General features: G+C 39.6%; 1 protein-coding gene across 1 annotated transcript in view; it reads right to left on the bottom strand.

The window, feature by feature from the left end:
• MYO3B (myosin IIIB) overlaps positions 1 to 23,040 on the bottom strand; it is a 491,510-nt gene that overhangs the window by 100,301 nt on the left and 368,169 nt on the right. Inside the window, exons 31-32 of the mRNA XM_045367230.3 lie at positions 9,300 to 9,360; positions 8,275 to 8,371 (exon numbers count right to left, since the gene is read on the bottom strand). Of these exons, the coding sequence (XP_045223165.2) occupies positions 8,275 to 8,371; positions 9,300 to 9,360 (158 nt within the window). The remainder of the gene's footprint in view (positions 1 to 8,274; positions 8,372 to 9,299; positions 9,361 to 23,040) is intronic.

Raw genomic sequence — 23,040 nt, 5'->3', positions numbered from 1 at the left:
TTGGGTGGGGACACAAAGCTAAACCATATCAGTCTCTTAAGCAAAACAGAGAAAGTGTATGATTAATATAAATGAAGCTAAATTAGAAATTGGATTGGGGATTAAGACAACTATAATCTGTCTTCTGTCTCCTTCCATCCCTTTGTCCTCATGCCCACAAGCCTCAAACTGTACACTTCCTTATGTTGGCCTTGCCTAGATTTTTTTTGTTTTTTTTTTCAAAAAGTCAGGGAACAAACATTATGGCAATGACATATATATTAGAAATATGTAAGAACGAATCATATGAAGCCAGGAGGTGGAGGCTGCAGTGAGCTGAGACCACACCACTGCCCTCCAGCCTAGGTGGCAGAGTAAGACTCCATCTAAAAATAAATAAATAGAATTAAATACATAAAATTATATATATATATGAGAAACATTTCATATATATATATGCAAAATGTTTCATATATATATGAAAACATTCAGATCTGGTGGGGCTTAGAGTAATTTTGCCATGTGGGAGAATGAATATACTACAGCCAGGCTAGCAGAAGTAGTATAGTTTATAATCTGGAAATAACCTTTAAAAGCAACAATTTCTGGCTGAGTGTGGTGGCTCATGCCTGTAATCCCAGCACTCTGGGAGGCTGAGGTGGGTGGATCACTTGAGTCCAGGAGTTCAACACCAGGCTGGGCAGCATAGTGAAATCCTGTCTCTACAAAAAATACAAAAATTCGCCAAGTGTGGTGGCTCAGGCCTGTAATCCCAGTTATTCAGGAGGCTGAAGCATGAGAAAAGCTTGAACCCAGGAGGCAGAGGTTGCAGTGAGACGAGATTGTGCCACTGCACTCCAGTCTGGGCAACAGAACAAGACTCTGTCTCACAAAAACAAACAAACAATAAAGGCAGTAATTCCTAATAATTTTAGATAATGAAACACTTTATAGATTGTTTAGAAGTCTGGAACACTCCCACCCTCTTCCTGCACAGCAAAGCTAAAAGTAAATGTAACTTTGTTTTTGACAACTTCCCGATAATTCAATGACATCACTTGAGATCCATGAGGACACTCAACATGTCACCAGACTAGCTTTGGAAAACAACAGCTGCAAAGACCAAGATATTATAATCGTACTAGTCTCTTAAGTGTCTTATTTCATTTCCTGGCCCTGTGGTTGACATATAGTAGGTGTTCAATAAATGTTTGTTGAATAAATGAGGAGAAAGCCACATATATAAAGTCCACTTTCTCGGATTCAATATTGTGTCACAGAGATATGGAATGTCCAGAGCAGTGGTTTTCAAAGGGAAGTCCCCAGACCAGCAGCATCTCATCCTCTGGAAACCTGATAACACTACGAATCCCCCTCTCCATCCCACACAGAATTGGAAACTATGCAATGGGTTCAGCAGTCTGTCTTAACCAGCATTCTGGGTGATTCTGGAGAGCCCAGTGAAGTTTGAGAGCAATCTGTCTAAAAAGATCCCTTAATATGAGGTGTTTTCTAACCTCACATGCTAGCAATAACAATTCTATACCTGTAATTCCTTTGCCATTTCACTGAGAAAAGTCCTCAGATAAGACTTTACCAAGTCTTGCTGATGAGAGTTTAAGGTGAATTCAATGGCATCCAGACAAGAAGAAAAGATGTTTTTAGCCTAAGGGAGCCAAAATGAGCAGGGATTCAGAACCTCAGAGACTACCCATAAATGAATACAGTCTTGTGTGTGACATTCAGTCACCAATTTGGATAAGGGACAGAGAGGCCCAGTAGCCTTGCCTTTGTTCAGTGTCTGATTTCCACGTGCCTTTCTGAGGGAGATTATGCGGCCCTTGAGACTCTGTTGTAGGAACATGCTCTCCCTGTCAAATGGGAGACATCTTACCCCTTTATGATCATAGCATTGCTGTCTGGCGAGCTGCTTGCACTCCCTTCCAAACACAGGCGGCCCGTGTGAAGTGATTCTGTTGCATGGATCTGAGGTATAGTCTTGCCTGTTACAGTGATCTTGCCCCAAACAAGCTCAATTTCGTGTATCATTACAGGGTGACCAACTCATCTGTTTGCCTGGGACTGTCCTGGTATAAGCACTGAAAATCCCACATTTTGGAAAACATTTCTGTCACAGGAAAGTTGAGATGTTTGGTCACTTTAAGGATTAACGTTTTTAAGAATAAAATACAGCCTGAGTTTGCTTTCTGACAGCTGAATTGCTGCCAAAACCAATAAAATTTAGTAATGAGAGCAACTGGAAAGGTAAAGGAAAATAATGAAGTAGATGGCATTAAAGAAGCTGCTAAGTGAAAGAAAATGGTGTGATTTGCTCAGGAGCCGTGGCTAGACAGGCCATGAAAGATCTGAAATCAATCACTAATGCCCGATGCCAGGTTCCATATGCTGTCTGGTGGCTCTACCACATCCCAACAGTGTGTTTTGCCAACTATGACCTCCCCACCAGGAGGCCAGTAGAATACTGCTTTCTACTTTTGACCTTCAAAAAGAAATATGATTAAGGTATACTCACTGTAGATGGGAAGAAAACCCAGGACAGAGGTAACTCTTAGGTGAGGTATAACAGAAAACCCAAGGGCAGGTAGTGAGGGTTCGTTAACAAGCACAGGTCACAAGGTTAAACTAAAGCTTGTGTACTTTACATTAAGAAAATATAAGTAAAGGGCCTGGCATGGTACCTAATATAGGTACTAATGTACTACATACATTAGAGTTCCTGTTCTTTTATTCATAGGGGATTTTCTCAGATCTCCCTCTCAAACCCACTTCTTTTACTGCCTTAAAAAAAATGCTTAAAACCTGTTTTTTAGACCATAGCAAAGATGAAAAAGGAAGGAGAAGAAAAGTATGTTACAAAAAGTCAGCTCATTAACAACAGCAAGAAACATCAGCTTTGTGTTGAGAGAGGAGAAATTAAACAGAGAATCTGGCACATTAACTAAAAATCATAATGGTCAAGGGTCATTTACTGCAAGGGTAGGTGGCCCTATTTCACAACAGTCTCTGAGGATTGCTCTGCATTACAGCCCAATGTGATAACTGCTGTTAATAATCATGCCCCTAGATACAAAGAATAAGGAGAATTGTGTTTGTGCACTCAATATGAAAGGTAATTTTAGGTTTGAGAGAGTTTCAGCTGTATGGAAAATGTACTTAGACGATTTCATTTCTTGATGATGTCTAGTTGGTTCTCAACTCCAAAGCTGGAGTTATTGTTAAAATCATAACCCAGATCATGCCACTCTCCCACTCACTGGCCTCCCATTTCACTGAGACTAAACCCTCACTACTCACAAAGTGAACCTCAGACCGACAATATCAGAACCCCCCGCAAGCTCATTAGTGCTGCAGAATCTCAGAGCCACTCAGACCTGCTGAATGAGAATCCTCATGTATCTAGATCCCTAGGATGTTTGTTAGGACATTAAACAGTACGAACCTGCACTATCTGGCTCTTCATTTCCTATGACTCTACTTTTTGGTCTCTCAGCTCCAATACAGGGACTTCTACTCTTCATATCCATTCACGTTCTTTCCTCCAGGCCTTTATCGTGGTCTTCTGCCAGGAACGCTCTTCTCTTATTTACATGGTGAACTGGCTCACCACCCTCAAGCCTCTACTCAAACCTCACATTCTTAATGAAGCCACACTGTTTAAAAATACAACCATCCAGGCCAGGGGCGCGGTGGCTCACGCCTGTAATCCCAGCACTTTGGGAAGCCGAGGTGGGTGGATCACAAGGTCAGGAGATCGAGACCATCCTGGGTAACATAGTGAAATCCTGTCTCTACTAAGAAAAAAAAAAAATACAAAAGTTAGCTGGGCGTGGTAGCGCATGCCTGTAATCCCAGCTACTCAGGAGGCTGAGACAGGAGAATGGTGTGAAGCTGGGAGGCGGAGGTTGCAATGAGCTGAGATCATGTCACTGCACTCCAGCCTGGTGACAAAGCTAGACTCCATCTCAAATAAAAACAAACAAACATATATATATACACACACACACACACATATATACATACAACCACCCAAACTCACCCTCTACACTTGGGCTACTCCTTATCACCCTTGCAGTTGTATTTTCTCCCCGTAACTCTTCACCCCTCTAACATCCCACATAATTGACTTATTCATCTGCTTATTGTTTATTGTCTGTCTCCCTCTGCTACAGTGTAGCATCATGTGGACAGGGTTTTGATATTGACACAACATCCAAGTCCATGATTATTTTCTTTGTAATTCATTTTTATTGTATTCCACAAAATTATCAGACTGTGGTAAAATGGAAACCAACCAACCAAAAATTAGTCTTTTATAAAAGTTTTGAGAAATACTTGTCAGTTCCTGGCACATAGAGTTAATAATTATTTTTTGAATAAATAAATAAATAAATAACTAGAAGAACGAATGCCTGAAGTATAACCATTTACACAGTAAAACCAGATAAGGTCTGTATACATTGTTGTCAGTCCTATTAAATAGTTTCACTGCTTGGATTAGTGACCAAGTGACTAGAATTATGCACTTCCCGGGTATATTGTGCTTTTCTCTTAATGTGAGCAATGCGTCGGCCCACATGGGCCAGTTAGGGACACTTGTTATACTCTGAAGACATTTAAGGCCCATATTTACAGACTTCTTTGCATGGCTGCTCTAAGCTGAGCTTGAGATGGAGTAACTTTAGATTTATTCCCCACCTCTCATTCTCACCTTACCGACCCCTTCTTAGAATAATGAAGTTAGGCCTCACTGCAAGTTAGAAGGCAAACCTTCTGGATATTAGTGTTTTTTTAAACCGAAAAGGTCACAATATTCTCATTCAACCTTTCACAAAAACATGGGTTAAAATAATGGGTCATTTAAAGCACAGAATTAAACACAAAGGTATAATTTGCTAAAAGTGTTGCTTAAATAATATATTCTTGTTTCTACAACTGATAATATAAATGAAACAGAAAAAAAATTTTGTTCTTCATCTTGGTTGTTTTCTAAGATCAAGGGGAATTCGATTTACATATGTTTTCTCATGTCTTCATGTCTAAACTTTCTTTGCTTCTCCTGCCCAAAACAGCAATAGTAACAATAGTAACAAAATGAAATAGCTTGGATTATTTTAATTTCTTCCACTAGTACACTATATCTATTTGGAGGTTGTCTCAGAAACATTGACTTTGTTCTAGGATTGTTAGAAATACATTGTAAAACTCTTCTCTGATTCCTTACTTAGGTAAAGTTTCATTTCATTCTTGCTTCCATTATGTTTCATCACCACTTTGGATGCTCAAGAATTCAATTCGAGACCTAGGCTAGGTTGTGAGGAGAGAACTCATAAATGGGAAGACATGATTCTAGAGAGTTTTAAATCTAGTAGATGCATTAAAGTAACTATAAAACAAAGCAGGATGTGATAAGTATTATAAGAAAGAGTAGGCCGGGCGCGGTGGCTCAAGCCTGTAATCCCAGCACTTTGGGAGGCCGAGATGGGCGGATCACGAGGTCAGGAGATCGAGACCATCCTGGCTAACACGGTGAAACCCCGTCTCTACTAAGAAATACAAAAAATAGCCGGGCGAGGTGGCAGCGCCTGTAGTCCCAGCTAGTCGGGAGGCTGAGGCCGGAGAATGGCGTGAACCCGGGAGGCGGAGCTTGCAGTGAGCTGAGATCCGGCCACTGCACTCCAGCCTGGGCGACAGAGCGAGACTCCGTCTCAAAAAAAAAAAAAAAAAAAAAAAAAAAAAAAAAAAAAAAAAAAAAGAAAGAGTAAAAGAGTAGGGAGCCATTGTGGACCTTGAAGAATGGAGAGGATTTTGAAAAGTAAATGAGGAAGAAGGATATGTGGAGTAGAAGAGGCAGCATGAACAGTCACAGAGGAGGGAAAGAACATACCAGGTATGTTCAGAGAAAACAGAATAGTTTGGAGATTCTGAAGCACAGAATGAAAAAGAGAGAGCAGTAGAAGTTAGAGCTAGAAAAGATTAGGACCAGAACAGAGAAAGCCTTGAAGGTCATGCTGGGATACTAGGGAGTCACTGAAAAGTGGAGGGAGAGAAGATCACGATTAGGATTTTGCTTTAGAAATCTTAGGTTTCTGTTGGCATAAGATAAACTAAAGGAGAATGGAGGCAGGAAGACTACTTAGGATGCTGTTTATAAGAGTGTAAGGGGCAATAATGTTGATGGTGGCAGACCCAATAGAAAATCATTTAGACTGAAAGGGAGAGACAACTCTAGAAAGAACGTGCATATAAGCCATTTATAGCAAATCAGATGTGTTACTTATTAATACATTTGACTTTTTAAGACACTTTCCTAAAGAATGGGAAAGATTATTGTAATCCAACAAGTCTCTTTTCTTTTTAATAAATTCAAAATGTAATGTATTTTTACTTCCCCAAACTATCACACCAAAACTTAATGTCTTACCAAAAGAACTTTATTTCTCTACCTAGTATTCATGCTCATAGATTAACTCTGTATTTATATAATATCAATAACAATAATTACCATAACAGCATCTGACATTTACTAAACCCTTACTATGAGCCAGACACTATGCTATGCCCTTTACTTACACTAGCTCATTTAATCCTAAGTGAAACCTCTCAGATATGCATTACTATTTCCCTCACTTTACATGAATAGGTACTAAGGTAAGGAGTTGCTACATAGCTTGATTAACACAGGAGACCCAGCCAGGCGCGGTGGCTCACAACTGTAATCCCAGCACTTTGGGAGGCTGAGGCGGGTGGATCACGAGGTCAGGAGATCGAGACCATCCTGGCTAACATGGTGAAACCCCGTCTCTACTAAAAATATAAAAAATTAGCCAGGCATAGTGGCGGGCGCCTGTAGTCCCAGCTACTCGGGAGGCTGAGGCAGAATGGTGTGAACCTGGGAGGCGGAGCTTGCACTGAGCAGAGATTGCGCTACTGCACTCCAGCCTGGGCGACAGAGCCAGGACTCCATCTCAAAAAAAAAAGAGAAAACACACACACACACACACACACACACACACACGAGACCAGAGATTTGAATCCAGGCAGGTCTGATGCCAGAACCTGCCAGTATGGTTTAGCTATTCAACCATACTTAAAATTTTTCTTTTTAGGAATTACATCTATTTAAAAATAGAATACCAAGAGAGAACAAAAACTAGATAGGACAAATGGAAAATAAATAGCAAGATGATAGATTTAAACCAAAACATATCAATAATCACATTAAATATAAATGCTCTAAACACTCCAATTAAAATATAGAGACTATCTGTTTGGATAGAGAAAAGCACCAACCAAACTCTTGCATAATGAATTTTGCTCCATTGTACTGTTTTTCCCCTAAATTCTCTCCTCTTTTTTTGTACTACTTTTACCCCCACTTCATTGTGACCTTATTCCTGAATACTGTCTTGCTATGAGGAAAATATTTCCTTTGTCAGGTTTATCATTCACTACACGTCCATTTAAAAGGTTCTGCTATAATGGACTCATCCTCTTGTCTCTCTCCAAGAGTTTAAGATCCATATAGACTGACTGAAGTCATAACACATTTATTATGCATTTCCCACTTCATACTGTGCTACTTTGTTACTGATAAACAAGCTAAGAAGACAACTGAAGAGATCTGAGAAATTACTTTATATTTCAGAAAAACAGATGAGGTTGACATTAAGTGTAACATCAGGAGCATTTCTTTTCTTGGAAAGGTTCACGTAGTCCTTAATATCTTCTAGCTTGTAAATATTTCTTACAATTATGTTTCTATTTTATCTTCCAGAAGCACTGGTTATAGCTGCATGCAAACCTGAAACTGACTTTTACTATATTCTGTAGCAAGAAATTTAGAAAATGAGCCAGAAACAGTTGTTTCCCAAAGGCATGTCTGTCTTCTTGCTCAAAGAATGGCCATGTTGCCAAAAGGGCAGAACTACTTTCTAAATCCATATTCTTTATCAACTCCTAGATTTCCACCCTGCATGATCTGCTCCACTAAAAGCTGGTCAGCTGTTTATCTTCCCTTTAATAAAATGAAATTTTAGAACAGTTTCCTAGTTTAAGGTTAAGTAAATGGAAAAGCATGGACTTTGATGTTCATAATCTTAAATGACATGGGTACATGGTAAAACTACCTTTAATACAAGTTTTACATCCAGCATGTATGGCTTCCCAAAAGTTTTTGCCAACATTTGGTCATATTACTATCTAATTGAGTCCTGCCCAAAGTACGCAAACAAGCAAATGGTAGAAGCAGCATGCAATTCAAAATGTTCTTCTTACCAGGTTTTTGAGGGGCTCCCCAGAGACTCAATCCTTGGTGATCTGGAGCAGGATGGCATATCCGAGAAGACAGCAAATCAGTCCCAGAAATTGAGTGCTTCAGAAAAACCCAGTAAGAGAAATATTATTATTATCCTCTGATGAAACAGCCTTAAGGACATGGCTTCTATTTAACGAAGGGGCACTTAACCCTGACTAAAAGCAAGAGGATATGTATATTGGAGTCATTTGTAAGTTGCTCCCGTCTTGCGTAGACTTGAATGGAGGTCCTCTCCTTGGGGCAATTAGAAGCCAAGTCTCAACATCTTTTGCTTCATTCATTTATTTCTTCTTCAGAACGAGTCAACCTAGCTTCCTGTTAAATTAATTATAGTCCAGAATATAAAACAGCTATGTGCTGATTTTCACCTATACTTATTTTTTATCTCTAAGAAAGAAAAAAGAAAACCTATAGGAAGGTATTAATCTGCTTAACATTTCTAAGTACATCATCCAAAGGATTTTGTTTTTTTAATCTTACATATGCTCAGCAGAGTTACTGGCAAAAACTGTACATTTTCTTCATTTCATCCTTTCAACATCAAATAGTAGGCAGCAAAAATTGGATCAGACTTCAAAGCCTGCTGTGGGCTCCAAGTCACAGAGAGACGCCTCCATTTCACATATTGAATTCGAGCAGGATATCAAAGTGCTACCAAAGAACCTCGGGTCCTTACTCAAAAAGAGGCTCTAACATCTGTAGAGAGTGGAGTGCACAGACAAATCACCTCAGGGAGCAGCTAACATTTATTCTCAGCAGCAAATTTCCAGGCTTTTGATTCTCTCTCCACTGTACCTCCCTGTCTCTCTACTGAACCAAAGTTCTTTAGCAAGCTGGGCTTTTGTCTCAAAGACTTCAAAATATCACTAAGAGTTTCAAATTTGGATGGTCCAACCAAGCAGTCACAGACAAGCTTCATGCCTATGAACTTGGTGAGTCTGAAGGAATGACACACAGTTACTTTGGAATCACAATATCCAGCTACCTTGTTTGCATGTCCTGTGAAGATATCGCACCCTTTTGGAGAACTCCGGGCTTGTGAATGCCTGAAAAGATAACAATAATAATAATTTCAAAAGACTTGAAAATAATAATAGCAAAACTTAAAGAGGATTGTGTCAAAGATGTATCAAAACATACTCTTTATGCTTCCATGGTTTCCCATTTCAGTCCTGGGTTAAAAGGACATGGTCACCTTAAGAAAATGAATCCTACTAAGTGTTGCTCCTACATGTTACACACATCCACAGTCTGCCTGAATTCCTAAGATCCAAGGAACTGCTCCTTTTAAAGTTGTGTGATTGGCTTTGGTTTAGTGAGCTCTAATGGGCTTCCACAACCTTTACCAAGGAGCCAACTAAATGGATGCTAAGGCTACACTTCCTGCACAGCACATGAATCACATTCATGGCTACAGAATTTAAAATGGATTCTGTAATCAAGTAAGTTTGGGGAATGTTAGGTTGGGCATAGTTTAAAAGGTTTCCTTACTGCAGGAATAATCTTTTAAAATTACAATATACATTTATGGATCTCTATAGTAAAGATCCAGGGGGGATGCAGGGTGTCCAAAAGTAATTTGACCAAGAAGCTTAAAGTGATAACCTATTAACATCTAGTAAAATTGTAATCCTTCATGGAACAAAGTTTGGAAAAATCAATTGGTCTGGGTCCTCAATTTTTTATAATCAGAACATGTTGTATAAGAGTGCGCTTATAACACACAGATAAAACAGGAGCCACTCATAATGCCTTTCAGACAGAACCAGCAGATGGAAAGCACTGAGTAAAGAAGGGAAATCTGTGTTCTGACCCCTGCCTCACACACATGCACACATGTGACATGCATGACACAACAAACATGTGACTTTGGGTAAGTTTCTATAGTATTCCTGGTCCTAGTTTTCCTCATCTATAAAATGAGGAGATTGAGATCAATTATTCCTAAGGTCTCTAACAATTTTTTATTATTAATCTTATTCTTTACTTAAGTTGACAAATTCATTTCCATATATTTATTTGTGGACATTACCTTCAAAATATATATTATAAGCAATATTCCCATTTAAAAATTACCCACATCAGTACCTGGAAGGAGGGGACTATAATTCTATATTTATTTGTGTGTATATTTGCTTATCATATGTCTCCCACAATGGAATGTAAGCTACATGAAGTCAGGGACTGGATCTGCTCTAGTTCACGCTCTATGTAAGTACCTACCCAGTGCCTGGTACATAGTAAATGCTCAATAAATATTAACCATTTGAATAAATAAAACAATGATTAGTCAATCCACAAAATGTGGGGTCATGTAGTAAGAATACTCTTACTATTAAAATTAAATTAACTATCATTTATATACTACTTCATTTTAAAAAATGCTTTTAAGTATTTAAGAAAGCTTCACAACCATTTGGTCTAAGTACTTTAATTGTATATATTATATAGATGAAGAAAGAGGTTCAGAGAGGTTAAGAGATTTTTCCCAGGTATCATGGTAAATACCTGGTAGAACAAAGGCATTTACCCATGTTTGTCTGACTCCAAATCCTCTGCTCTTCCTCTGAACCATAATATATTCTATACCCTTCAGTATCTAAGCATTGGCCCAAAGTACTCACTTCTGTCTGGCCTAGGCAAGTCCCAGTAGCTGTAACACACCTATAGGATGGGTGGAGTCTAAGATCCTCTAGGAGAAAGTCTAATTAAGAGAGTTTAGCTGTGGAATTACTGCCAGGCCTCCAATTTATGCCTTTCCTGACCCCTCAAAAACTGAACCTCTTGACAACTCCTCTAGCTTGTGTGGCTTTTCAGAATCCAAAGTCATTGGTAGACACCTCCCAACTCTCCACAGGGAGTCGGCTTCTCTGATTCCCTCTTCATTCAAGCCTTTGGAAGAATCCAAGGCAGCTCAATGTAATGTTTGTGTGCGTTTAAGAAAAGTCAGTGGCAGAGGTCAGGGAGTAGTGTCTACAGGCAAATAAATTAGAAAATACTAGATTAGCCTATAAGATTAGCCTAGGTTTCTTTCCTGAGAGGCTTTCTGGAAACTTTAGTTTAATCATATGTTCAACGAGACTTCAAGAAAGGAAAAGAATGGGAGACATTTCCTAGACATTATTTTAACAATGGACCCTTCTCCTTTGTAGCATGTTGAGGCACTACTGATTCTTAGAACACATCTTGCTTTTAAGAAAATGGTACAAGTCAGTTTTCTTAAAAAATCTAACTTGCAGCTGGAAACCATCATTCTCAGCAAACTATCACAAGAACAGAAAACCAAACACCGCATGTTCTCACTCATAGGTGGGAACTGAACAATGAGATCACTTGGACTCAGGAAGGGGAACATCACACACCGGGGCCTATCACGGGGAGGGGGGAACGGGGAGGGATTGCATTGGGAGTTATACCTGATGTAAATGACGAGTTGATGGGTGCTGACGAGTTGATGGGTGCAGCACGCCAACATGGCACAGGTATATGTATGTAACAAACCTGCACATTATCCACATGTACCCTAGAACTTAAAGTATAATTAAAAAAAAAAAAAAAAAAATCTAACTTCCTCAACTCCTTTCTAGAGTTGTTTTTTTTTTTTTTTTTTTTTTTTTTTGCCTCAGGGATATGAGACTGGATACTGCTCTGTAATCCATCATTACCAAAATAAGGAAAAGCACAATAATAACAAAAAGCCATGACTCAAGCTTACAATCCCAGCTACTGGGGAGGTGGAGGTGGGAGAACTGCTTGAGCATAGGAGTTCAAGATTAGCCTGGGCTATATAGCAAGACCCTGTCTCTATTTAATTGAATTTTTAAAATATTTTTTAAAAAGAAAGAAAAAAAAAAGCCAATGCTTATTGCATGGATACAGACCACCAGGCACCAAGCAAAGCATGTTACATACTGCTGACAGCAACCTGGATTGGTTCTTTTTGGTTTTTGTTTGTTTGTTTGTTTTTTGAGGTAGAATCACATTCTGTTGCCCAGGTTAGAGTGTAGTAACATGATCATGGCTCATTGCAGCCTCCAACTCCTGGGCTCAAGTGATCCTCCCACCGCAGACTTCAAAGTAGATGGGACTACAGGCATGTGCTACCACCACACCTGGCTAATTTTTTATTATTTGGAGAAATGAGGTCTCACTATGTTGCCCAGGCTGGTCTCGAACCCCTGGCCTCAAGCGATCCTCCTGCCTCTGCTTCCTAAAACAACCTATTTTTACAGATAAAGGAGTTAAGCATCAAGAAGCCAGTGATTCGCTTCAAATCATAACAGGTAAGCAGTATACCATAAGACTACGGTATACTGACTATGGAAAAGGCGATGCCAGAGAGAAATTATCAGGCCAAAATTATCAATTGTTGCTGGGTGTGGTGGCTCACACCTGGCATCCTAGCACTTTGGGAGGTCGAGGCAGGTGGATTGTTTGAGTACAGGAGTTGGAGACTAGCCTGGGCAACATGGCGAAACCCTATCTCTACTAAAAATACAAAAAATTAGCTGGGCCATAGTGATGTGCACCTGTAGTCCCAGCTACTCAGGAGGCTGAGGTGGAAGCATCGCCTGAGCCCTGGAGGTCGAGGCTGCACTGAGCCAAGATCACACCACTGCACTCCATCCAGCCTGGGCAGCCGGAGTAAGACTCTATCTCAAACAAACAAACAAAAAAACATTAATTGCTGATAAATCATTAGACAAACAATTAATAGGGAACAGGACATTCATATGGCGCCAAAGTACCACCATACCAGTGATTTACCACTTTCTTTCATTTCACAAGAGGAGCAATGTACACTGGAGAAATCAGAAGGTCACTATTTTAATGCAGTGCTCAATTTTAACACCACTAATGCCACGACAACATTGTCTTATAATGTGAAGCAACATGATGTATGTGATATTGCCCATGATGCATTTTTTCCTTTTGGTCAAAAACATTTAACTTAAATCGGATTAAGTCCTTGGATCTAACTTACAGTCTACATAAAACACAGGGCATGGGGGACAAGCTGGATGAGACCACAGGAAGCAAGCAGCTAAATACAGAAGGTGAGCTATTTTATGAGATAATCCCATTTTATGGCTCGATCCTCTGGAAAAGTCGGTGTTATGAAAAAAGTGACTACTCTATATCAAAAGAGATTTAGGTGAAATAACAACTCGATGCACTGTAACATTCTAGATTGGATCCTGGCCTGGATAAATATGTGCAAAGGACATTCTTAGAATAATTGGGAAAATTTGACTATGTATTGGTATCAGATGATATTAAGGAATTAATTCATTTATGAAGTGTGATACTGTTTTTTGAATCCCTAGGAAATTTTTTTTAACAAATAACACTGTCCTCGACCTCTGTTGGTAATCTGGGCAGAAGCAGTGAATATGGCTATCAAAGTGTGGTGAATAGAAAGCAGTTGTCCCTCTTTGTATAATTCATCTCATATTTCTAGGGCTCCGTTGGCCTCTTGGAAGCATAACTGAAGTCTCAAACAGATTGCCTCCGGGGCTCAACCGCTCCACTGAAGTCAGTTCACTGAACTGTGGGTTCTAGGGGAGACGGAAACTCTCAGTCACCATTGAGAACCCTTCTGCTGGGCATCTGTCCTGAAAAGGCCCCCAGACAAAACTCACATCTAATTCCCTCTCTTAAACCCGCATCCCAGTGTGAGCGGATGAGGGGCAAGGTGAAGGCTGGCTCCTGAGTAGCGGGCTGCTGAGAATACTCAGCATCTCCCTTCTTCTGCAGCAGAGATCCATGCGGCCAGCTGGCTCGGTCACGCTGTGCTGGTGGCACTAGGTGAAGTCACCGTGGTCCAGGGACTGGGCCTCAGCTTCACAGGCTCCAAAATTCAATTTGTCAGTTCATTGAGGGATGATGATTTTGGGGAGAGCTGAGTTGCAATAACCAACCTCAAAAGAGTCATATTTGAAATGTAGAATATACCAGTGTGATTTTACAATGAACGGTATGATCCAGACTATACTTTTCCTCTCACTGGTTGGCTGATACACTCTGGAGACTAAATTACACGTTAGAATTAAAGCAAAAGAAGCAGGGTGGTCTTTGAGGATGTATCTGATCAGTCAAGCTTGTCTAGTAACTGGCCTTTTTCTATTTTAGGGTTAGAATCAGTACCTTTTTGGTTGGATAGATGTTGAGACACACTGGCTCCCCTCAGATTCTCCATTTTCTAAACTTTACTTAGTTTCTTTGTGTACTTTTTATTAATTTTGATAAAGTTTTCAAGATTATTTTTTATCAATTTTAAGTTAGAATGGCTTGGAGACAAACTGAGAAATCCATTTATTTGTTCACACTTGAAAGCATACTCCAATCTCAAAATAGCAAATTCAACGTTGGTTGATTTTTGTTAGCTTCCCATTGTCTCTAAATTTCGGAGAATTTCTCCTAGTAAATTTATGTCTCATTTGGTAGCCCCAAAAGAAAGGCTAATCAGCATAACCAAGTAATTTGTTTCTACTTTTTTGATAACTTTGAACGAAAACCAAAGAGCTCTTGGCTGGGCGTGGTGACTCAAGCCTATAATCCCAACACTTTGGGAGGCTGAGGCGGGAAGATTCCTTGAATCCAAGAGTGAGAGATTAGCTTGGGGAAGATGGTGAAACCCTGTCTCTACGAAAAATACAAAAACTAGCCAGACAGGGTGGCATGCCCTTGTAGTCCCAGCTACTCCGGAAGCTGGGGTGGGGTGGGAGGATCATCTGGGTCTGGGAGGTAGAGGCTGCAGTGAGCTGTGATTGTGCCATTGCACTCCAGCTTCCCCACCAAAAAAAAAAAAAAAAAAATCAAAGAGCTCCTAATAAGAGAAGGCCAATTTCTTATTCCCAAGCAGCAGCAGTAAAACCACTCTGCAGAAGATATGATCAGACCAGAATTATTCCTATTTTTGAGACAGGGTCTAACTCTGTCACCCAGGATGGAGCACAGTGGTGAGATCATGGCTCACTGCAGCCTCAACCTCTCAGGCTCAGGTGATCCTCATATCTCAGCCTCCTGAGACCAGGATACTTTTTCTTTCTTTTTTTTTTTTTTTCCAGACAGAGTATCACACTGTCATCCCGCTCACTGCAACATCCGCCCTCCAGGTTCAAGCAATTCTCCTGCCTCAGTCTCCCAAGTAGCTGGGATTACAAGCGCCCACCATCATGCCTGGCTAATTTTTTGTATTTTTAGTAGAGACGGGGTTTCACTATGTTGGCCAGGCTGGTCTCTAACGCCTGACCTTGTGATCCACCCGCCTCAGCCTCCCAAAGTGCTGGGATTACAGGCGTGAGCCACTGCGCCTGGCTGAGCCCAGGACACTTTTAAATAGTAGGGCCCCCAAGAATCTTGAGGGAGGCAGGTTTCAGATAAACAATTCATATAACTTCCTTTATGGAAGTTATTACCATAAGAGATAATAGAAAGCATACACATCTTCAGAAATGGTTTTAGTAAATTCAAATTATGAAGGTATACATTTAAGGAATGACATCAGAGAAGAGGACACTGTCCATTATTAATGATGTAGTGCTGACTTAAGTGCCAACAGGATTTTCATATGAACTTGGCATAGTCTTGAACCCCAACTGGCAACTCAAGCATTCTTATTTAGTTTTTATATGGAATTTGAACATTCCAAAGACTAAGGGTATAAATGCGGAAGAACACCCAGATATGAATCCCCCAACATTGTCATTATGTATCAACTGATTTGCATCAGTTGGGTATTATTGGATTTTTTCTTACTTTATGTAGTTATTTAAATAGCTTTGAAGACACAGAGGATTGGAAGGTAACAAATGTCTTAAGAAAAATACAAACTATCTATTGTGTTATTATGTGTCATTGTGGGTTAAGTTAAAAGGCACCCCAAAATGTGTAAATTAATGCACGTTTTATTACAAAAACCGGAAAGCTAGGATTTATAGAACACTTTTGTTTCCTATTCACTGCCAGCACCACCACCACAAATAAGCTTTTGTCAAGTACCTACAAAATCTCCAAGGGCTGTATTCTGATTTTCATGCTTTTGAATGTTCCCTCTTCTCTTGTTCACCTGGTCATTGCATTCTTACCCTTTAGCACAAGTGTCAGCTCCTCTGAAAAGCCTTTTCTGCATCAACTCCCCCATTTACTTCCACTCTAGGAAGAATTGGGGGCTGCCTGCTGTATTTACAGAATATATTGAGCATAACCACACTGAAAATCGATTTGCAACTGATTTGTCTAGTGCTACTTTCTGACCATCTAAAAGTGTCTGCAAATCACCTACTGAAAGCATCCTGTATAAAATTTTCCAAGGGAGGACAGCAAACCAGAGCAAGTACCACAAACCACTTGGCTTTTGAGATATCAGAGCTCTAGGTATTGCTGTGCTCATTAGCTTTGTATTTTATTTTTTAGCTGATGAAAATGCTCCAAATTCCCAAGTTGTCTGAATATTCACCAGTCACTAACCAATGAAAATGTAGTAATATCTCCCTTTCACCCAAAGTAAATGACTAAAAGAACTGATGGCAAAAATGTTGCTCTTTTTCCCGTTTTTCTGATCAAAAATTATTTTGTATGATTAAAAATAATACATATTTATTGTTGTACTGTATAAAATACAGATATTCTATGAGAAGAAAATAAAGACTAGGGAAAATGTCCATATCCAGATATAATTAGTTTCTTGCATATATCTTTTCAGATACTTTTCTATGCACATAAAATATATTTTTAAAAATAATAGGCCAGGCGCGGTGGCTCAAGCCTGTAATCCCAGCACTTTGGGAGGCCGAGACAGGCGGATCACAAGGTCAGGAGATCAAGACGATCCTGGCTAACACGGTAAAACCCCATCTCTACTAAAAAATACAAAAAAACTAGCCGGGCGAGGTAGCGGCGCCTGTAGTCCCAGCTACTTGGGAGGCTGAGGCAGAAGAATGGTGTAAACCCGGGAGGCGGAGCTTGCAGTGAGCCGAGATCCGGCCACTGCACTCCGGCCTGGGCGACAGAGCGAGACTCCATCTCAAAAAATAATAATAGCTCATCATATTTGTCATTTTAACCTACCTTTTATCATTTTGAGCATCTTTCCACATATTTGTATATAACACACATACATGCACAGGGACATGTATATCATATTATAGCTATATAGTCTTCTATTGGGTGATTATCAAGATTTAACTAATCTCTTATGTTTGGATATTTAAGTTGTTTATAAATTTTTCACATTATAAGCAATGGATCATTAAATATTTGGTGCCAGAGTTAGGAGTGCTTATCCAGTTATCCCCCTAGGATAAATCTTATACATAAAGCTGTCAGGTCAAAGGGTGAGAAACTTTTTTTCTATTTTAAAGTTTTGAAATTATGTCATCAAGTTCTCTAAAAAGCAACAAAAATTAACACTCATATCCACAAAAAGTATGAAAGGGCCCATTTCCTGTCACATTGCCAGCGCTGGGAATAATCTGTCTTTTAAATCTTTGCTTATCTCTGCAAAGCATGCCTCATTATTATTTTAATTGGTATTTCTTGATTTCTAAAGAGGAAAAACATTATTCCTGGGCTTTAATGTGTGGTATGAAGGAAATACAAAGAGCATAGGAAAGGAGAAACAGTAACAGTACAAAATAAGATCACCATTATTGCAGGAAAATAAGGGAAACAAGAAGGAATAAGCTTCACAGGTTTTGTATTATTTTTTTCTCATTAGGTTTGGATACCCAGTAACTTTTAGAACAATTCTGAATGCATGCACTGCATCCCACCCCAATCATTACTGAATGAGTCGAATATGCAAGTTACATCTAAATATATGGATATTTGTTTGCTCTAAAACACACAATTATTTTAAGTTTTAGAACATGGCTCAAGGACAAATTCATCAGAAGGGCTCAAAAAGGCTGATGACTGTCTCATAATGCCATTGCTCTAAGTTAGCAGTAGTTAGATTTATGCACTTATGCTAATTTCTCAAATCCCACTGAGCCCTTTAAATGTGATCATATTTGTTTGCCTCATTGCTTTTCCCCAACCGTGAGCCCATACAGTCTTAATTTGCCAGTCCTTGCATTCTCATTTATTTTCTTTTCCCTCCTTCACTACTTTACTGCAGGCAGCTGTCACTGTGTAAAAGTCTAAGGTAGGAGCAGAAGGCTTTTCTTCATTCTGCTGAGAACGCTTGCTTTATTGGAAAAAAGAACACTCAACTGAGAGCTGCCCATAAAGCTTATTTCAGTTCTTTGTCAGCAACCAAGGGAGCTGAGAGGAAGTTCGGGGATAAAACAAAAGATGCAGTAGTGAAGAAGGGCACTGTGATCTGAAGGGATGCAGAGCCATGGGCCGAGGGCCACAGCATGGCTAGAGCAGCTGAGCTTTATGTGGGCTCAGGTGGAATTTGTGGTGTGGCCTGGGTGATGGTGATGGAAGCAGCTTCCTTTCTGTCAGGCACTGTGCTGAGGACTTGGCTGGACTATCCATTTCAACCCATGCCAGTGCTAGCAGCATAAGTCCCCCAGTGTTCCCAATTCGCAGACCAGGAAACTCACACTTGGGCTATTTGAGTAACCTAGGTCATAACCAGATACAAATCCTGATCTGGCTGAACCAGAGCCCATCCTCTCAGCCTCAGCAGCATTTTGTTACTGGACTCTTCCAGATAGTCACACAATTCTAGTAAGGATCTTAATGAATGATTCCTGGGGCTACTAACATTCAGTTCTAGACAATTTGCTAGGAGGCAGATTAAATGAAGCCCAATGATATCTGGAGGTATAACCCCCTGGCCTGACCTTCTATTTATCTTGCATCTATGGACTTTTACTAAGATTATACACATCTTACCGCACTGAAGGCTCTCATCTGGTGGCAAGTCTCCTTGAGATTTTGTATAAGAACAATGTGTATGACATGTGCAATATAAGGTCTTCTATAGGCTCCCAGACATCAGTCATTCAGCTCCCAAGTCTTTACTGAACACCTTTAAATTTGTCTCCTACTATTGTTTAAGTATTGGGGATACAGCAGAGGAGATCCAATAGTCCTCTGCTCATGAACCTACATTCAAGTGACAGACACAAATTGAAACAAAAAAGTAACTATGTAGCATATTAAATACAACTAAGTGCCAAAGAGGAAAATTAAAGCAGGGAAGGGGGATAGAAGGTATTGGAGGCAGGGTCTGCAATTTTAGATTGAACGGCTATGGAAAGTGACATTTGAATAAAGACTTTAATAAATAAGTAGGAACTGATATCCCTGAATATGGTTTCAAAAGCCCTTAAAGGGCAAAAAACACTATGTTATGGCATGTAGAGGTCAGAGGAATGCTAGAAACACTTGGTAGATTTAGCAATATATTTCATGATATACAGCCAGGCTATATGCATACATATTCATGATACATTAGTTCTAAAATACTTGAACTGGAGTTGCCAGATAAAATACAGGACACCTAGCTGGGTGTGGTGGCTCATGCCTGCACTCCTAGCACTTTGGGAGGCCCCGATGAGAGGACTGCTTATGCTCAAAAGTTTAAGGCCAGCCTGGGCAACATAGTGAGACCTTGTTTCTACAAAAAAATTTATTCAGGCATGGTGGCGCACATCTGTAGTCCCAGCTACGTAGGTGGCTGAAATGGCAGGATCACTTAAGCCCAGAAGGTTGAGGTTACAGTAAGCCAAGATTAGGCCATTGCACTCCAGCCTGGGTGACAGAGTGAGGCCCTGTCTCAACAAAGAAACAAACAAACAAACAAACAAAAAACAGGACACCCAGTTGAATGTGAACTCCAGACTAACAACAAACACATCTCAGAGATACTGTGGGTTTTGTTCTAGACTTCCTCAATAGAGCAAATATCGCAATAAAGTGAGTCACACACATTTTTTGGTTTCCCAGTGCATATAAAGTTATTTTTACACTATTATATATTAAGTGTGCAATAGCCTTATGTCTAAAAGATGTACATACCTTAATTTCAAAATATGACTAAAAAATTCTGACACAGAGACATGAAGTAAGCACATGCTGGTGGAAAAATGGCACAAATAGACTTGCTTAACACAGCGTGCGACAAACCTTCAGTTCATAAAAAACACAGTTATCTGTGAAGTGTAATGAAGCAAAAGGGAATAAAGCAAGGTATGTTTGTAACGATTTAGTATAAGTATGTTCAAATACTTACTTGGACATACTTATACAAAAAAGATTATTTGTTGTTTCTAGAAAATTCAAATTTAAGTGGGTATCTTGCATTTTTATTTGCCAAATATGGCAACTCTAACTTGGGCAAATCACCTCTCCACTTCTTCATCAGCAAAATATAAATAAAAACTCTTGCCTGAGCTAAGGAAAAAATGATTACATTTGTTCTCCTGGGCAGAACAAAATAAAAACACAAGACAAGATTTTAAAATAATTAGAGATGCATATATAGTCGGAAGTTAGAAATAAAATATATACTTAATAATGTGGTTACTTATTGTTTATGATTTTGCACGTCTGAAAGACAAATCCGTAAACATGGAAACTTCAAGGGAGAATAATAATGATGAGGTATCTGTGTGGCTGCCTTTCTAGAATCTGTGCTTTTCCTTTGGGTGGAGTCTTAAGGTAACTTGTGGGTTAAGCTACTTTTGAGTTACAGTTCTAGCATTTTAAGACTGAATTAGGCCAAGGCATAGACTTGTGGAGAAAAAGGAAACTTCAGAGACCATTTATTATACCCTTTTCATGCTGTAACTGGGGGATGTTCTTTTCACCACTGCCCTACCCCCCCCCCACCCCCACAAAATATAATATTTAACCCAGTTTTCCTCTGTTAATTCTGAAAGCAGTACTTAGTTCAGGGAAGGAGAAGTAAGAAGTGCTGAAATGAAGTACATGACGCACATGACACTAAATGATGGGGTCCAAGGACAAGTGAGGGAGGGGGCGTGAGAGAAGGGAAGGACATTTTCAGAAACTTTTACAAACGAAAAGCCTAAACAAGATTGTGTGCAGGGGGTGGTGACTAGTCAGCAATGTCACAGCAGAGAAGCTTGAGGACCATCACCAAGCAGGGCAATGGTGACGTGGAATAGACTTTTAGGTGTGAATGGAGAGGGATCAAGAGTCTAAAGAGAAAGTGGCTGATGAACTGCCCTGTCTAAAGGGCAAGAAGTGGCATTGACTTGTTTTTTAATTGCAACTTTTTATTCTGATTTAATCATATTAATATAAAAGATGCAAGAATAGTATAAGGAATCCTATATATTCCTCAACAGACTTACATATTTGCTTTGTCCTCTCTCTCTGTACTGATACATACACACACAAACATGCATAATTTTTTTCTGAACCATTTGAGAGTCAGTTGCAAACCTGATCCTTTTTTTTTCTTTTTTTGAAACAGAGTTTCACTCTTGTTGCCCATGCTGGAGTGCAATGGCGCAATCTTGGTTTACCACAACCTCCACCTCCCAGGTTCGAGCAATTCTCCTGCCTCAGCCTCCCAAGTAGCTGGGATTACAGGCACCTGCCACGATGCCCAACTAATTTTTTTGTAGTTTTAGTAGAAATGGGGTTTCACCATGTTGGTCAGGCTGGTCTCGAACTCCCAACCCCAGGTGATCCGCCCACCTTGGCCTCCCAAAGTGCTGGGATTACAGGCATGAGCCACTGCGCTCAGCCTACCTGATACTCTTTTATCCCTAAATAATTCAGTGTGTGTGTTTTTAAAAGGAAGGGCATATTCTTATATGATCAGAATACAATGGTCAAAATCAGGAATTTAATATTAATATGACACTATTTTCCAATCTACAGATTGTATTCAGTTTTCCAAATGTTTCAATGGTGTCTTCTATAGCAAAAGAAATTCCTAGATCATCTGTTGCATTCAGAGGTAACATTCTTTTAGTCCCCTTTCATCTGGAATAGTTTCTTAGTCTTCTGTCATGTTTCATTTTGGAACCTACAGGCTGGTAGGCCGGTCATTTTGTAAAGGCTCCCTTCGTTTGGACTTGTCTGCTGTTTCCTCATGATTAAATTCAGGTTATCCACATTTGGCAAGAAATTCACAACAGTGATGTTGTCTTCTTCTCAATGTATCATATCAGGAAGCACATGCTGTCAGTTTGTTCAGTTACTGGTGATGCTAACTTTCATCACTTGGTTAAGGTGGTTTCTGTCAGATTTCTTCACTGTCCTTTTGTAATTAATAAGTTTCTTATGGGGATTTACTCTGAGACTATGCAAATAGCTTATTACTCCTCAAACTTTCACATAGTAGTGTTGGCATCCATTCGTAATTATTGCCTGAAACAATTATTATTTTTGTAGTTGCCAAATGATGATTTTCTGTTTTCTTAATTTCATTTACCTTTATTATTTCATATTTTATTGTAAGGAAGAGCTCAGCCTCTTCCCTTCCTTCCTTCCTTCCCTCCATCCATTTATCCATCCATCCATCCATCCATCCATCCATCCATCCATCCATCCATCCATGTGGACTCATGATACCTTATTTTATTCAATGGATTATACTCTTTAGTCATCATTTACTTTGATACTCATATAGTCATATAGTTTGGCACTGGATTATTTTAAAGGGTTGGGAGTAACAGACTTCAAAATGAGCACTTTAGAAAAAAATGCATAATACTAAGGATGACTTAAAGTGGATGCCTCAGAGATAACAACAACTCCTCTAATCACGACGCTTTGGGAGTGCTTTT

The sequence above is a fragment of the Macaca fascicularis genome, chromosome 12 (genome assembly GCF_037993035.2).
Source record: "Macaca fascicularis isolate 582-1 chromosome 12, T2T-MFA8v1.1".
NCBI classification, from domain to species: Eukaryota; Metazoa; Chordata; class Mammalia; order Primates; family Cercopithecidae; genus Macaca; species Macaca fascicularis.
The sequence above is the reverse complement of the archived record's forward strand: the minus strand, read 5'-3'. Positions and strand labels throughout refer to the sequence as shown.